At 42.2% G+C, this 19,079-nt stretch overlaps 1 protein-coding gene across 1 annotated transcript in view; it reads left to right on the top strand.

Annotated features, from left to right (window-relative positions):
- The window catches only part of MAN1A1 (mannosidase alpha class 1A member 1), a 238,586-nt gene that overhangs the window by 80,121 nt on the left and 139,386 nt on the right, over positions 1 to 19,079 (top strand). Inside the window, exon 3 of the mRNA XM_083176799.1 lies at positions 11,395 to 11,510. Coding sequence (XP_083032925.1) covers positions 11,395 to 11,510 — 116 coding nt within the window. The remainder of the gene's footprint in view (positions 1 to 11,394; positions 11,511 to 19,079) is intronic.

The following is a 19,079-nucleotide window of genomic DNA, read 5'->3' on the forward strand; positions in this document are numbered from 1 at the left end:
AGTCAGAACCCAGGCCCAAAGTGCCCAAATTGCATGTGATTGACAGCAGTTCCTATGCAATGTGCGGTACCATGCACATCACAGTAGCCTGCGAGTCACATCAGCTGCAAAAGCAATCTGTTGAATTGCTTCCAAGCTTGACTGTGATCTATATATCGCATGCAACCCGGAAAGATACCGGGTGGCTCAATTGGGATCTCGGGCATTTCCCTAGTGTATACACAGCTTTAGTTTACAGACACAACAGGAAAGGGTTATTTTATTGCATCTTGTACTTTGTTCCTACTCCATTTTTTATTTCCAACCGAATTGGCACACATCTAAGCCACATAAGGGGAGAGCTGCTGACTCTTGGATTAGGAAGATGTGCATGGGTCTTGCTCTTATGTGCTTTTACTTAGTATATTCTAATGAAACTAAAAGTAAAAAAGATGTTGGTTATAGCTCAATAGAAATATTTTATGTTTTGTGACAGATTTTTTTTTTTGCAATAAAAAAAGGGAAACTAATGGGTTTTCTTCTATCCTGGCAAATGGCAATGCCTTTTGCAGAGTACCATTATCCATTGCTTGTCTAGGTATGTGCTGCTCAGCCTCAAATTTGTAACTGTGCAGCCATATTTGCTTGTGTAATAGTAATTTAAACAGGGCTCTTACTTGTGTCCTGCAGCTGTAGGAATCCTGCCTGCAATGGATGCTTTACAATAAACAAATGTTATTACCGTAGGCGAGGAAATCAGTGCGGAGTAATAATGTGGAACAAATGCTCTAAGCAACACTGTCAAAAATGTGATGGAGTACATTAAAAGAAACTTGAGCAGCTAGCAAAAGAAAAAACTTGCCTCTGTATAGAACCCTGAGTTAATTCACGGCATGGCAAGACTAGGAGGGCTAGGAGGATAGATCTATGTGGGCGCATTTGAGCTTAGTCAAAGTAGACAAATGAGAAGATGTAATATATGTCAAGCTTTCAGTGTAACAGTTTGTATTAGAAAAAGGAGGATGCAAACAATTTGGGTGAAAACCAAAAACTTACTGTAAGATCTATCTGACACTGTGCTGTATTATGTCTGGTTTGTTCGCTATGTAGAATGATTGGTTTAATTTTAAGACCATTAAACTATTGTGTGAATAAAATAAATCTCTTACATACAGTAACATTTACCATAGACAATGTAAGTCATTTTTACACAAAAATAAATAAAAGAAATGAAAACAAATAAAGAACATTGCTCTAAAATAATGTCTGTAAAATGTGTGTTTTTTTTTTTTTTTTTTTGTTTAAATTGGGTTGTGCAGTTAGTCTCGGTGAAGAGAGAACAGCTTGGTTTAGTTCTGCCAGTTCTTTACTCTTGAAATTCATTTATCACAATAATTCCTGACCTATGACAGTACACAGTATTTCAGTCTGCTGCCTTATGGTTTGCCTGTTTGTCTTTGAACTTCAATAAACCTGACATTTGTTTTCAAAAGTTCTTGCCTAGCACCCTATTACATGCCAAGAATCCACAGGATTTTGGATGATTTACATTTTTTAACTATTTTATACTGCTGATAAACTCCCATGATATTAACGCTTTAGGAAGGTCAACTCCTTGTTCTAAATATAACCAGTTTATCTGATGCTTCTATGTAATAAAAATATTATAAAACTGGAATTTCTTAAGATTTCATATTTTAGAAATTACACTGTGCACACACACTCCTTAAAAAACAAACTTGCTTCTTAACCAAACAGTACACAATAAATAAATGGCTTTTTTTTTAGTAATTGCAACAAATTAAATGTGAGGTATCAGTACTTGTAAATTGGCTATTGTATTTAGGATGCACTGTGTATCACTCTTATCAGACGATGGAAAAAATATATTATGGTCCTCAGTAGAAGGTATGGTTAAAGAAAAACTCATTGTTTAGAAATTTGCATCCAGTACAGCAGTTTATACATATGTGGAGGTCAGGTGTTCAGACTGGCTGTCACAGGATCAGATTCTGTCCTGTGTGATCCCCACGGTCTTCTGGACTCTGGACACTTGCGATCAGCTGACCTCTGATTCTCCAACCACAGCCTCCATAGCCGTGAGCTGACATGGTCTTCTAATCACTGCTGGCCAAGGAAAATAAAAGAAGCTTAGACCATGCAGATGCCTTGGACAACCTCTCTACTTAGAGCTGCGTCCCTCGGATCCAGATTTCAAGTTCTACTGATGCCTGTTCATCCCTTACTTAACTCTCTGCCTGGATGTCTCAAAGACTTAATGCCATTGCTTCTCTTCTTCGAAAATATCACTATGTACATTATGTAACCATTTCAGTTTACCTTGATTCCCCAAAAGTCTTGTCTGCACTACCTTTGCTTTTACTTCTACAGCTTTTCACATTGTTTCTTAGGTTTTTTTCCCCCCTACTCCATTTTTTTTATTCCCCCCCCCCCCTCTCTAAACAGCACTACTGTACAGCTCTACTGTACTATGGCTTCTCATCCCTGTCCCAGACAATCCACTGTGCATGCTCATAACTCCTCTCCCCTTCCAGACCAGCATTCACAATCCAGTCAACCTGAGCTGCGTCATCCCTCCCATTCTCTTGTGCACTATGGAATGCCAGATCAAGCTGCCCATTATCAAAAACATCCATCATCTCATACTCTTTACCACCTTCCTATCACTGAAACGTGGCTCTCATTTTCTGACTCTACCTCCCCTTTTGGCACCTATTATGGGGGCTTCTCCATCACCCACTCTCAGGCCTGATGACCACCAAGGTGATGGAGTGGGCATCTCCCACCCCCAAACTACAGCTTTTAATTCATCCAAACCTCCATCACTTTCTACGCCTTTTGAGGTCCACTCTGTTTAACACTTCTACACCATTCACCTCACTGTGGCAGTTATCTGCTGCTCCTCCCCTCTGTTTTAACATTCTCATTGACCTCACTAACACAGCATCCACGCATTGTCTTGTCCTTTATTTATTTTTTTCTCCTTTGGCCTTTCCCACGGAACCTTTCTCCCTACAACCAGACCCACCCTCACCAGATGCATTTTCAGGTCTCTCAATCCCCCTATCCTAATCCTACCTTAGTACTCTTTTTCCTCTACCCTCCATGGCCTGTCCCAACCAGGCAGCCTCATTCTATAACTCTCTCCTCTGCACTCTATTTTGTTGCTCAGTCTCCTCTATTCTACACTCTAACTCTGGCACTCCAAACTTGTTCCTGCAAAAATGGTCATACACTGCCAAGCACATCCTGGAGGAAATCTTGTTCTACAGCTTTTCTCTCTCCCTCACCAAACAATCCTTTTTTCATAATTCATTCCTGCAGTTTTCTAGTCCCCACCTCTTTCAGACTTTCGACACACTCCTTCACCTGCCATTGACTTTGTCTCAAATTTGACACAAAATCACCTGCCTCTCCTCAGAAGACCTGCTACCCCCCACCCTTCTCCAGCCTTCCCATCCTATGTTGCTTCAACCCCACCATAGACAAGGAAATCCACTCTCTCATTTTATTCTCTCCCCCCTCCACCTGTTCCCCTGGACCCCTTCCTTTCTTGCCTCCTCTGCAATCTCTCTATGCTCACCTTGCTCAACTCTTCAGCCTATCACCTTTCTACCAGAATCTTTCCATCGCCATGCTCTTGTCTTGCCTAGATCCTGACTAACCCACTAGCTGCCTTCCCATCTCTTTTCTCCTGTTTACCTTCAAACTTCTTGAGTGGCTTTTATACAGCTCTTTCATAACTCTGTCCTTCATCCTCTTCAATCTGGCTTTTTCCCAGTCCACTTCACTGAAATTGCCCTGCTTTTGGCTAAATCTAGAGGTCGCTTCTTTTTGTTCATCCTCCTGGACCTCTCTGCTGCCTTTTGACACTGTGGATCATTCTCTCCTCCCCACACTCCAGACCATTGCCACCTTTATCACTGTTCTGGCCTGCTTCACCTATTCCCTTGCTTCCATCTTGGCATCTGCCTCCAGCTCTTTTTCATCCCATTCCATTGCTTACATCAGGCCGCACCTCTCCCAGAGTGTAATTAAACTTACTATCCACTCACTGGTCATTCCAAACCTCGACTAGTGCAACATTCTCCTCACTGTTCTTCACTCCACAGCTAGACTTCTCTTCATTTCCCGTTACTCACAACCTTGAATAGCTTTAAACAGACACTGAAAATGTACCTGTTACTCAAAGTGCATCCTTCGGCATAATATTGTGTTAAGGCTGCTCTCCCTGCCTCATGCCTTAACCATCTCTGCCTCTTGATTCCTTCCATGAGTCCATCTTTCTTGTGCCTGTCTGTCTCCCCCTCCCTCCATATCAGGCATGGTCAAACTATGACCCCTCAGCTGTTGTGAAACTACAAGTCCCACCATGCCTTGCCACAGTTTTAGCACTCCCTAATAGAAAAACTTTGGCAAGGCATGGTGGGACTTGTAGTTTCACAATTAATGCAGGGCCACAGTTTGGCCATGCCTGCTCTATATTGTAAGCTTCTTAAGGCCTAGCCCTCTTTTCTCTGTTTTCACAACCCTCTTCTCTCTTGCACTTCAGATAATGCGCTCTCCTACTCAGTCAAAACCTGCTTTTCTTCTCAACTGTAATTTGTTAAGCTCTTCCAGTGGGATGCAGTCAAAATCCCGACATATAGAATGTACAAGTGAAACAGTCTACATGCCTTTTGGTCGACAGGTGTGAGGTTGACATGGGTTTTTTCACTGTTTTTTTTTTGAACCGACGTGTGCCGAAAGGCGGTATTTCATGCCCTACCATCCACCACGGCGTGGTGGGAGAATAAAATAGTGTGCCGAGCATAGCGAGGCACCATGCCCGAAGCGAGGGGCTGCGGTTCACTTGCAACTGTGTCCATGTGGACTGTGTCGACATTGGGTGAAAAAACCCATGTCGACCTCGCACCTGTCGACCGAAAGGCATGTAGACTGTTTCACCTGTACATTCTATGTCAGGATTTTGTCCTTGTCTGTATTTTGACAGTCGGGATTTCATACCGAATCCGTTCTGAGAGACCCAAATCAGAGGGCTGCAACCTGCACTTCGGGTGCAGCAAAGTCCAAATACCATTTCAGGAGTCCCTGGGGAAAGCAACCTGTGTGCAACACTTGAGTTCTCACTAAGCTCCTAATTCAGATCTGATCGCAGGACAAATTTGTTCTCAAAATAGGTGAAACCATGAACAATGCATGTGGGGCAAATGTACCATGTGCAGAAAGCGTTTTTGGGTGAAGAAAGATTTGGGTGAGTTACTTTGTTTTTATGCAGTGTGAATGCACTCTGCTTTATTTTTACACTGCAATTTAGATTTCAGTTTGAGCACACCTCGCCTAACTGTTTCTGCACAAGGTACATCTGCCCCATCTGCAGAGCATATGGTTTTACCCATTTTGAGAACAAATATGCCCTGTTATCAAGTCTGATTTAGGCCACAAGTCTTATAGATTCTAGCCATTCCTCTCCTTGATGCTCATCACAGGAACTACCTCAAGCCTCCCAACTTTAAATACCAAGAGACGCATGTAATACAATGTGAGTCCAGTGGCTGTGCAGGATGCAGCCTGAACTTGGAGGGTATATTTATTGCATTGTTTTGCTCAGCCACCGGATTCGAACAGCATTTTATCCAGCCCCAAGTTACTACCACTGGTCCACTAGAGTCACAGCCAGGAATACCTAGAACCCAAGACCTGTCACTCATCCTATAAAGCTGTGATCAGTGGTCGCACTAATCCTCGATCTGCAGCCAAAAGCATAGACTGCTTACCTGGGTGGCCCTCAGAGCAAGAAGTTGGAGGCGGTAGTTTGATGTGGGAGTGAGGAACACTGATTTGTTTGTTTCTGCGCATACCTAGGACTACAATGATAACTGTCACAGATAAATTGATATGTTTCTACCATGTAAAAGCAACCTCTGTAGGAAGTCCCATGAAAAAACAAAGGGTGGTCAATAAATTAAAGAAACTCAAACGTTGATATACCTGTACTTCTGTTGGCATAAGTCTTGCAGCTGTGTTGGAACAAATTGTGCTTTTTGAATTTTCAAAATTATTTGAAAGGGTAATACAAGCCAGAAGCTGTGTATAGTATTCGTTGAGAGATGTTTTGTTTTAAAACTGTTTACATGCATTGGTGGTACTTTTACTGTTGTTTGACTCAACATTCCTATAGATCTATAGCCGTGATGTAGATAAGCAACCTTGCTGTCTTGCCCAGACACAGCCTACAGTTGTTTGACAATAAATGGCTTCACCTAACCTCTAACCATGAGTGAAAGAAAAGTTTGTGTTTAAGTTATCATTCATATTCTGACAAATCGGCAGAAAATCACAAATGTAGATCTAGGAACAGGGCATTAAAAGGTGCAAGAAAAAAAACCTGTTGTATAAGATAACAGAAATAGTATTATTGGTCCTAGACTACATTGTGGTAATGCTAGAGAGCACCCCCCCCCCCCCCCCCAAAAAAATGCAGAAAAAGACAAAACATCTAAAATGCAACCACATGTAAAAGCAATAATAACAAACAATATTTGCCCTTATTCTAGGATCTTAGCACTTGTCCTTCTGGTTTTTACTCTAATATCACTTGACCAAGAAGATTACATGTTTTACATCAATATCATCAAACAAAACCAAAGGAGGATTTAGTCCTTTTTCAGCTGAATGGAATGTTTCTGTCATTGCACAATAAATAGCCTTCGTGTTTCACAGTATGCCTGCCAATTCCAGCAGTCGGAGCCGCTGTATCTAACTTCAGGGGGATAATTTGGTGAACATAAAACATTTGGACACATTTATAGTATTATATTTACTAGATGATCAGAACATGTTATTTGTGGTAGTTACACTACTAAAATGTTTTTATTATAGTATTTGACTTGGTGTTTTTTTTTTAAAGAAACAGTTTAACACTTGTTACAGCATAATGGAAATAACAAAATACGTATGTATGTAAATACATTTCTGTACTGCATTGAATAATTGCTTTCAGACCTTCAGTAATGGCAAATAAAGGTGCAATCTATCTATCTAGACCTCGCCTATTATCACACATCTTGTCTTATAGCAGCTGTATGACTGTCACATTGTATTCTCCAATTCAAAACCATTTTATTGTTTTTTCACCAAGCTAAATTGATTAAGTTACAGACAAAACCCTAAAGAAATAAAACTGCCGGCTTCTTATTAAGAATGCAATGAGTTTGTTTTGAAATTGGGACAATCAAATATAAAATACATTAGTCTTTTAGTGTGTGAATAATATATTTTTATAGTCGTCAAATGCCCACATAAAATATGAACAATTCACTAAATTCAAGTGTAAACAAAGCAGCATATACAGGAACAAAAAGAAAGACAACATCAGAATACAGAACTATCTTTCATTACCACCAATACTCCCACTAATTATTTAAAGTGCGAATTGCCACTGGGAAGAAACTACCCCTAAAAAGTCTAGTTTTACACACAATTGAACAGTATCTCCTGTTCGATGATAATGGGGAGAACAACTCTCCAATAGGGTGCAGGGGTATCCCTCAAAATACTTTTTCACTTTTGACAGGAGACGTTGTTTCCGTATACATACTAGATGCTTATTAAAGCAACCCCAATTATTTTACTTGCCTTTGAAACAACTCCTCTGAAGAGATTTGCGTTCAGTGGCAGAGGAATTTTATTTTCCAGAAGTCAGATAGACCTTTTTCAAAAGGAAATCCAGAGATGTCTCTTAAATTAGTACAGATTGAGTATCCCTTATCCAAAATGCTTGGGACCAGAAGCATTTTGGATAACTGATTATTCCGTATTTTGGAATATTTTTGTATTTCAATGAGGTATCTTGCATTTATGTTGAACAAACTCACACAAATATATTTTATTGGTGTATGAAAGATGGTTTAAAATCATGAAATAAAGTTTGTGTACTATCTCAGGAAGTAATCTTGAATGCCAAGCAATCATTTTCATATTTAGTGCCAACTACATATCATGTCCCCAGTAGTGCTGGTGCAGTTGTCCCTAGCATTCTTGAACCTATGATTTTCGGAATAACTGATATTTGGATAAGGGATACTTAACCTGTATTTCATAAATTCATGAATTAATACAATGACTGCTCATCTGCAAGAATAGTTTATGATATCTACTGTATTTAGATTGACATGAACATTTATTTTTTGGTTCAAATCCTTTATGTTTTGAAATATTGTCTATAACAACCATCAATGGTTGACTTCTTTGCGCACCATTCTTCAGGCAAGTTGATGAGCTACACTTAGCGGGTTACTTTTCCCAACCATAGTCCACATGCATTAATAAATCACACAACTGTTGGGAAAGCATGAAAAAAAGTGTTTTTTTGTGTATTAGCCTTAGCCCATATTGTGTCGACCTGCTGACTGTCCACCTAGACATTGTAGATCTATCACCTGAAAACCTTGCCTCCCAACCTCTTGTACCACTCGGTGTGAGAGGAAATGATTCAAGGGCGAATCAGGCCACCAGGAGGACAGGATAGTCCCTGCTGGGCTGGCTCATTGCCCCTCTGTGGCTTGCACCTCGCATATGTGCCAAAAGTGTTTGAGTTCCAGTATAGATTTAGACATACAGCAAAGTACTGTAAGAATTACTATTATAGGTTGCAGGGGTTTAGCTAATCAGATGTACATGTAACATAGCCTGAGAATATTATAATATGACCTTGGTGTGGTGATGAAAGTTGGTGCATACAGATATGCTGAATCTCTCACATCGGATTCCATATTCTGGCTGTTTCGTTTTTTTTTTTTTGTCTGTACTACCAATGGTGACGTCTAAAGTCTAATCAGCAAAAAGCATGATTGCAGCATCTATAGATACTGAAAGTGGGTGACTGTCATTTAAAATTCGGGCAAACCGATGTACACTATGGGATGGTCTTTGTGGTGACATTTAGCATATAGTCCAGGGATGATGAGCCTTCGGCCCTCCAGCTGTTGAACAACACATCCCAGGGTGCCCTGCTCCAGTTTGGCTATTTGGCCATGCTAAAACTGTTGCAGGGCATTCTGGGATATGTAGTTCAACAACTGGAGTGCAGAAGGTTCCCCATCCCTGATAGTCACACACAACTTCAGCACAATGCAAGGGAAGCTGAGACTACCTCCGAATAGACTGTAAAAAGAGGCTCAAATCTCCCCCCCCCCCCCCCCCCCCCCCCCCATGAGGACTCCACCCAGAAATTTCCTGACCTAAATTTCCATCCCAATCTGCCCTGAAAGAATACATTTACTGGTAGGAAATATCCCTTCCATTTATTGGTGTTGCTTTTATTGTCTTTTTCTTTACATTTTGAAGTATACATATATATGTGTGTGATCAATCTGAGTGATATTTATATCTTATATTACGCAACATAATCATCCTGTTTCAATATAAAAGGGTTCACTCCATAAACTCCACATAGCAATAATTTGTTTTGTAATTGCAGTTAATATGTGCGGAAGCTACAATGTGACCTCCCTCTTAATTGAATCCGTCCCATAATACGTAGGTTAATGTACAATGTGTTGGTTATTGAAAACTCTGGGTGTTTTATATTATATTGTATTACCTGAATATATATAAACAATTCATTTGTATACACCTTTTTAAAAAGAGTAAACATTGTTTGTGGGTTACTTGAGCTGCATGACAGCTTCTTAAGTAGAAATATATACAATGGTAATTACTTCTGCGAAGGAAAATAGTGTTCGACATAAGGGATAACTTTTTTTTCCTTCTATATAAAATGAGATTTGGCAGTCATAAATATTAATGTAAATTGTACTTGCCATGGCAATTTTAGCAGAAGTGTTACATAGTTTTTGATTGTCATGCTTCTTTTACAATTTATTACAGCTACAGTATCCTAGGATTTGCAAATTATCCCTAATAAAACACTGCATGGGAATAATAACACCCAAGTCACAATTTGTTTATTTTTTTATTGTAGCCCTTTTTGTATAGCAGTGTGTTTTTTAAGCGATCTTACTTCCTCATGTATGGTTAAGGAGCAGTTCAGTGTGTGAATCACTTCATGCAATATACATTCACTAGGCTTATTTTAAACCTCTCTTGGGAAGAACTATAATGTAGTGAAACTTTGGGTTCTTCTCTGTGGCCAAGGTTAAGTGCACATTTTGCTATAAAAGAAAATGAAGGTTAATACTAATCAGTACATCTGGGCACTGTGTAATTGATTTATTAGTAAATGTCCTATAAATACTACTTTATTCTCTTCAAGGTACAGGCACCCTCTGTTGAAAAATCATTTAATAGAGAGTTTGGCTCGTGTATTGTTACTAAGATACACAAGTTTTATTTTAAATAATTCAATTCTGGGATGATGACTATACCAAAATAGCTTGTGTGTGTGTGGATAATATATATACACTGGGCACTCACCATACGTCAAAAAAAATGCAGGTATATTACTTATACATAGACTTATACATAGACTTCTGTAGGTGTATGCGGATATATATATCTCAATGGGAAGGGGGGGTTGTGACCTTGTCCTGCGCTTTTTGGATAGCAGCACTACTCTAGGGCCTCGCTGTTAATAGAGGTCCAATGAAAAAGATAGAGAGAAAGATGTAGAGGTGCGCTTAAATGTGTTTTCACCAACAACAGATTCATGTTTAAAATTTAGAATATATTTATTCCAGACAGTAAAAAAAAATATAAAATACATTTATTCTGAACAATATACAGAAGCTTTCCAGTAGATCCTTTCACATAGGTGTATAGATTCCTGATTTGACCTTAGGTGTGTGTGGGTCTAGAAAAACCCTACGCGTTTCATCCCTTAGGGACTTATTCAGGGGTAATACACCGAGATCAGTCGGTTTGACAGCTTTCACAAGTATATATAAGGTGTGAGAAAACACTCTAGGGTGTATAGTTTGAAGATGAGGCTGGTATTCATATATCACAATACGGCTTCGATCACGTATATTAATATGGTCAGAAATGGTAAATATAATTAAACACCTCTCCAGCTGGTGTCTTTTCCGGTTCTGCGGTATATTCAGTGTCAGGGTAGAATAGCGTGTCCGCAGTCAGGGTAGACTACCCTGACTGCGGACACGCTATTCTACCCTGACACTGAATATATATGAAAATGTATTTTATATTTTTTTTACTGTCTGGAATAAATATATTCTAATTTTTAAACCTGTATTTGTTAATGGTGAAACACATTTAAGCGCAGCTCTACATCTTTCTCTCTTTCTCTATCTATATCTATATATCTCTATATACACACATATACAACTATCACTTTAAATGGTGAATGAGTAATAATGGTTTCCTGTTTGTTTTGCATGATGAAGTAACTTTTTTTTTTACAATTGATTTCAGGTAACATCCAAGGCGCAACAATTGTAGATTCTCTTGACACATTGTTTATCATGGATATGAAGGATGAGTTCAAGGATGCTAAGGAGTGGGTGGAGAAGAACCTAGAGTTTTCTGTGGTGAGTTGGCCTGCATGTATACCGTACACTTAAGTTTGAAGGAAATACCAGGTGCTAAGTGCAGAGATTATGGAGATATGTATCAAAGCTAATGTAGCTCATTCACTACTAGTGCGATATGGCATACCATCCTTCGATTTTGACTGCATCTCTGGAATAAATCAAAGGATTTTATGCACAAATATGTAGTCCCCTGACACGATGCATGTCGCATTGAAAAATATAATTGTGCTGCACATCATATTTATCGAATTGCATGAGCGATCCAAAACCAGCATTTTACCGCATTTTTGTCTAACTTGAGCTTTACACCACTCTGCTCTTTGGCATGTGCCCGGTTTACCAGTCTTGGCAACTGTAGCTCACTCATGACTATAGTCTTTTATACACAAACTATGCACTGTTGTTGTAGACATTAGGTTTGGAATACAGGAATTAAACTCCGCATTCACTTTTGCAGCAGCTTTCTTAATTTTGCCCTTAATAATTCTTGCCCATATGTCTCTGGTGCTCAGTTTGCACTTTCGTCCACACTGGCACAGTAGCATATGGTGCTTTTTTTGAACCATAGAACATTTGATACAGTTCTCTCATGATATTCCAAATAAACTTGCTAGTGTGGTCACACTCATCCAATCAGGTGCCCACAATTTGCCCTCTGTGCAATACGTGGCCGTGTGTTTCCGACTGTTGGAAATGAGATTTATTTGCTGCCGTTAATCTTTTCATACATACAAATGCATGCAACATAAGCCGTTAATGGGGTGACGGCACAATCTAGTACAACATATGCAGTATGTTCTGTGTGCAACCAGGGCATTCCCTGCCAGCAATTAAATGAGTTAGGCAGAGCCTTGTAAATCTGCTCCACTATTCTGTCAGTATCTTATAGCACTGAAATGAAAGTTTGAAGAGATTGAGGAATAGAAGTAGAGGAAGCTTACAGAAGCCAATACTTGACTAAAATTGTATTAAATTATTACATTTCAAAGAAAATAGCAGGGATTTAGGGTACAGAAGTAAAAAAGGGAGGGGGCAACAGGTACATATAGATGACCTTATTCTGGTCCACATGCAGAGCTGCCAATTCCGCAGCACTGCGTGTGGTATTAACGCTGCTCGTACAGCTGGTTGCCCCCACTCCCGTGCCCACAGAGTTCCGCTTACTGCTGCGAATGGATGTATTGAATAAAAATACTTCACAGCCGACCAGCGAATGATTTCGAATGAGTACGCAAAACTAAGACACTCTCAGGCGCCTTCGTTTTGTGTGTTCCCTGTAGGGGAACAGGGTGACATCTGGTGATGTTAGCTGCCCGCACCCGGCAGCTAATTTCCATGGGAATGCCCAGCATTGTCATGGGAAAATTTTCAGGACTGCACTGCATTAGTACATAGAGCTCTATATTAACAACTCTGCTTAAACCTATTTATTATGAAATGTATACTTTCTAGCCCTTATGCAAATACATACATTTATACATTCTGGCAATACTGTTTTATACAGTTTGTTAGGATGACCATTTAATACCATTGTGTTTGAATGCATTTCTTGTACAAATCGCCTTGCTTTTGACTTTCTGTAAGATGGTTTTTGATATGCAGCCAGTGTTAATACTTTTTAATTTTTTTGTTTATGCAAGTCTATTTTTGTAGTCGGTTACAGTCCAGTACATTATAAATGTAACCGCATGGGGTTGAGTCTCTCCTCTAAAACTAGTATGAATTCATTTGTGCAGGTTCGGTTTCTCAATTTAATAATTTAGTGCAAACTCTGAGCTACTGTAGATTGTGTCAGGCCCCCTCGAGAAGAAATTAGGTTGTTTTTTTATTTATTTTTTGGGGTTTAATTTCATAAATGCTAATGCAGTAAGCAGTGTAATGTGCCTTTTTAGTTTATCCATCATTCTAATATTCTCTGTCGTGTGATACCTTCCAGCAGCTTTCTAAATCATCCAAGAAATCTCTGCTGGTGTGAAAATTATTATACATATCGCTTCAGGAAAGGTTTTTTACAAACAGTAAATGTTAGCTCCCTAGACAAACTTGGATTTGAGAATTGTATGACTACTTCTGTTGTATTCTAAAAGTATGCTGCGTTGTCCACACTTCATCTTGGAAATACACATATTCCTTAACATGCAACAGTACTTATAAAGTGCAAACACTTAAACACTGTAATAGTCTGTTTAAAATGCAATAAGTGGAACTTATTATTAGCAAAGACTTTAGGGAGGAAGTTATGGTATCTCCTTGAGTAGTAAAACACTATGATAAAGGAAGATGCCGCTTTCCAGCAGCTAAAAATTCATTGGTGGTGTATAAGTGGGTTGGTTCTTTTGTTAGTGGGTAAACAGTCACCACCAAGAAACAGGACCATGAGATTGCAAATGAACATCTACATATATTTGCTGGACTTTCTTAAGGCGGACCAGTTTGCCCTTGAGAACCCCCTGGCAGCTCCCCGGGAGACTTGCATGCGATCTGTCACTTGATGTGCCATTTTTACACACAATAAAACATGCGATTTATTGCATGTATTTCTCCCAGGGAGCTGCTGCGGGGGGTTGTCAGCGGGGTCCGACCAGCTGGTGGTGGTGGCGGGGGGTGATCAGCTTGTAGTTGCAGGCTGCGTGCTTGTAGCCACTTTTCGCCAAGCGGGATGCGGCTGCTGAATATTTCAAAATAACTGGCCAGACACTGATTGGCTGAGAGATTTCTCTCATCCAATCAACGTCCGGCCAGTCATTTAAAAATATCAGCAGCCACATCCCGCCACGCTGCCTGACAAAATGCTACTACAAGCTCCCAGTGGCCGCTGCTCGGATGCCCCCGCCACTAGGTGCTGCTTGCCCCCCACCGAATGGGGAGGGACATCCCAGGTTGGGTAGTTGGACAGCCAGCAGGTCCAACTACTGGCTCAGGTCCAGTGTGCATCGGACCTGAGGGGACATCAAACTGCACCAATTTGGGGAGATTTCACGGTCCAATTCATCAACATTGTCCCAATTCGGCTCAGTTTTATGGGCACCTTTATCCGTTTACACAACTTAACATTTAACATAAACCAGGGCTCGACAAAACCCCGGGGTCCAGATTTTCTTGGGGAGGAAGCAGAATCTGGTCATAGCTGGAGCACTTGCGGTAACAGCCGGGCAGAGAGGCCATTGATCTACCCGGCAGTATGAAAGCTCCGATGTTAATCCCTAAAGAGCAGGCCCGCCGCGGCATTGGGAGCCAATCACAGTTTGAGGTTTGGCAGCCAATCAAAAGCTGCAGCTCCTTATTGTCTTGTCTGTCAGACCGCAGGGACCTCGGCAGTGTGGTAACATTAATGCTGTAGCCGCTCGTGTCTGCCCTGGCAGCTCTGAGCCGCCCCACTGCCGCACATCAGAGCCGCCCGCTCCTGAGCCAAGTGGTGAGGAGAGAGCTGCATTAATTGAGTTAAGAAGTATGTGAGCTGTGAGGGCCAGGGGGAGAGTAGTGTCAGGGTCAGAGCTGCGTCTGGTATGGTATTGGGGGGGGGGGGGGGGGGGGGAGTCCTGTATCAGTGGAAGAGCTGGGTCAGGGATATGGCACAGGGGCAGAGCTGTGCTAGTATGGCATCATGGGGAGAGCTGCGTCAGGGGTATGGTGCCAGGGGGAGAACTGCGTCAGGGGTATGGTGCCAGTGGGAGAACTGCGTCAGGGGTATGGTGCCAGTGGGAGAACTGCGTCAGGGGTATGGTGCCAGGGGGAGAACTGCGTCAGGGGTGTGGTGCCGGGGGGAGAGCTGCGTCAGGGGTGTGGTGCCGGGGGGAGAGCTGCGTCGGGGGTGTGGTGCCGGGGGGAGAGCTGCGTCGGGGGTGTGGTGCCGGGGGGAGAGCTGCGTCGGGGGCGTGGTGCCGGGGGGAGAGCTGCGTCGGGGGCGTGGTGCCGGGGGGAGAGCTGCGTCGGGGGCGTGGTGCCGGGGGGAGAGCTGCGTCGGGGGCGTGGCGCCGGGGGGAGAGCTGCGTCGGGGGTGTGGCGCCGGGGGGAGAGCTGCGTCGGGGGCGTGGCGCCGGGGGGCGAGCTGCGTCGGGGGCGTGGCGCCGGGGGGCGAGCTGCGTCGGGGGCGTGGCGCCGGGGGCGAGCTGCGTCGGGTGCGTGGCGCCGGGGGGGCGAGCTGCGTCGAGGGCGTGGCCTCAGCGGAGAGATGCCAGGGGTAACAGATATATATATTACTGTTGCCATGTGGGGGGGGGGGGTGAGCAAAATTTATAGTTACGCCACTGCGCAATGGACCTGCTTTCATACAGCCGGCTGGATTGATGACTTCTCTGCCTATCTGTTGGATGGTATGCTATGGTAATCACAGGGAGCAGGAGGGATAATTCCCTATAACGAACATGGTAACCCCATTGCAACTAGCATGTTAACCTCTGACAGAGCATGTAACTCCTGGCAATGAGCATGTAAGTAAGCAGAACTTATGTGGCATAATATGTAATGGGCATTACAGAGTTTGGTATTATGTGATTGGCATGATGGCATGTGGTATATGTAATGGGTGTGTGACATGTGTAATAGGCATTACAGTGTAAATTTTTGGTGCGCGGCTTTGGCACGCACTGTTCCTATTTTTTAATCTGTCTGGCTCCTACTTTTTCATCCTGGCTCCTAGATTTTAATGAAATTTGTCAAGCCCTGCCATAAACTATATTCTCTTTACATAACTAACCTGAAAAAATAAGAAAATTGTTTTCATTGGAATTAGATTTTTTTTTTTAACGGGTAAAATCTCCATAAAACCTTTTTTTGCATACATTTCTAGTAGTAGTAATTGGTAATGTAGGACACCATATGGTAACAAAAACATGGGGAAGCTTAAAGTGGTTGTATCATCTAAAGAAAATCCGTATAAGCAGGCAACTTATAAATAACATACATATGTTGCATGTACTGTCATAGGAGGTAAAGCTAGGAAAAAGGCAGTGCAGCTGTTAGGCAGAAAGCTTGTAAGTTTTAATGATCAGTATCGTGTGCTGTGTACAAACAGGCTCCCTGTGCTCTTCATAAACCTTGTGACACCATCAAATGTCTGCCAGGATTGAGGTTTCGATTTGATGTATCAGGATCTCTAGCTCGTAGAATAGCTAAAATATTAGTAATGCACATAGTATTATTGCAGGATGTACAAATAAAAGTGTAACTGCTTTAATGTACTTCCCCCTGTATTAACTTGGCATTGTGATTGGTTTCTCATGGCGTTATTGAAGTTAGTTATTTATAGTAAGTCCAGCGTCCAATTAGGTGTTCATTTACCATGGCTAATTAACTCCTCCAGGGCTATCCAATGAACCTGATGCTGGCATCTATCTGGGATTTTATTTTGAGTGCCTCAGGCACACAAAACATAATCCCTGATAACCATTACTTAAGAACCCCATTTATTTTTCTTTTTTCACAAAAACACATTGGTTCGGAACTGATCCTAGATCCCATGTGTTTATGGCAGAATATAGAACGTTTTTCATCTTAAAAAAAGGGGGAATACTTGGATGAGGTGAAAAAAAATAGTCGCTAAAATAAACATCTGTTGCTTCCAAGTGAATGTATGGATTTTCCAATCAAACAAAAAGAGGTACGGTATAGATAATAGACCAGATCAGTTACTAGGTCAGTGGTCGGCCCTCATTACCCCACACAGTGCATGTTTTGCTGGTAACCGAGCAGGTGCACCGGTGTACTAATTACTCAGACACATTTTATAAGGTCCGCAGGTGGAGTTAATTATTTCACTTGTGATTCTGTGAGAAGACCTGCAAAACATGCACTGCGTGGGGTAATGAGGACCGAGTTCCCTGACCACTGAACTAGATCAAACACGTATGGTTGACAGTGACTAGGTCAACACGGAAAAAGGGTCGACATAACATAACACAAGCTTATGGTTAACTTAGGCACGGTCCACACAAGTTTTTTAATGATTTTTATTTTTTTTTGGTATCTTTGTAGTCGTACGTATGCTTCCGGCAATATGCCTCGGGGCGCTCAGCAAATTATTATAGTCCCACTATATGCCCACTTGGATAGTGAAGGGTCGGTCGTTATTCAGATCCTACTTGCAGCAGGTAGGATCTGGAAATGACCATACACCCGTGTGCGGGTCGCCATCAGATCGGACCCACTCACGGTGCACATCGTGTGCGGGTCGTGCCTTCCGCGTTATTGTGAGCGGTCGGAAGAAACACTGACAACCCCCTCACGATGTGCATCGTGAGGGGGTTGTCCTGGTGTGTACCCCGTATTAATGAACATAGTTGGTCCTAAGGGGTATACACACTGTGAGATTTTGACAGGAGATTTTGATTGACCATACAGTCACAGAGGGTAGTACATCTCCAGGCAATAAGTTCTGCTCTTCGATCCAGTAGGCAAACAAGGGATAATTATCCTAAGTGCTAGCAACAATAATGTATGTGACAGCAGAGGTTCTGGCAAGTTTAATTGGCGTCTCCAACTGGCACAGGGAAGCAGATTAAGTGGTTGTAGTTGGGTTCCATATTTCCTTTGGGACTGGGCTGTGACCCCTTTTGAAAAGCCACTTTCTATATTTACACTTATGTTGCAGCTACAACAGTCCAGAACCAGGTGTAAAGATTTTCTTTCCTTTCACAAAAGCAATAATATTCAATTGTTAAACAGAAAATTCTTTTTGTTTCCCTATCGAATGCCCTTGCTAATAAGCATGTGGGAAAATTGTAGAATTTGTTCTAACATTTAAAAGATAAGTCTTAATCCCCAATCTTAAATGTAAAATGTGACGTTCCTCTGTGATCTCCTAGCAGAAAGTGCTGTGTTACTGCCATAGGCAGGATAGCAATCCCAGTGGTTCACCTTCAGAATAGGAGATTGCTTACTGACTAGGTGATCAAGGTAACGTTGCACTTTGTTGTAGACAGCAGCACCAAGCTTTAACCCCTTCCCGACATTTGACGTACATTTACGTCATGGCCGGGAGGTACTTCCCGACACATGGCATAAATGTACGTCATGAGTTTAAACTGTCACTGCGTCTCGAGACGCAGTGACAGAGGGACGATGTCTGCTGTCCCTGACAGCAGACATGTCCCTGCATGCCCAGGGGGGGCTGCGATGCCGCCCCCCCGTCGGCGATCGCTGTGATTGGCTGTTCAGTGTGAACAGCCATTCACAGCGTTTTCCTGTGTTACCAGCGAATCAGACGCTCGGTAACACAGGTGTCAATCACCGCCGGGCGTCAGGGGGCATGAGGGGGTCATCGGTGACGATGACACCTCACCCCACCCTCACCCCACCTGCCCCCAAGGCTGTGATTGGTCCGTGGGACCCACGGACCAATCACAGCCAAGGCGCGACATTTAAACTGACGGTGACTGCGCTGCAGACGCCATTCCGGTCTGGAATAGCGTGCAGAACGGTCACCGTGCCTGCCTGCCGTGAATACCGACCTGATCCTTGCTAATACTTACCTGATCCTTGCAAATACCTTACCTGATCACCTTATCACTGCTTGTAGCGTGCTGGACGCTTCCTGGATCTGACTTCCTGAGACTTCCTGCTGCTGCT

The sequence above is a fragment of the Crinia signifera genome, chromosome 3 (assembly GCF_055691185.1).
Source record: "Crinia signifera chromosome 3, ASM5569118v1, whole genome shotgun sequence".
Taxonomy (NCBI): Eukaryota; Metazoa; Chordata; class Amphibia; order Anura; family Myobatrachidae; genus Crinia; species Crinia signifera.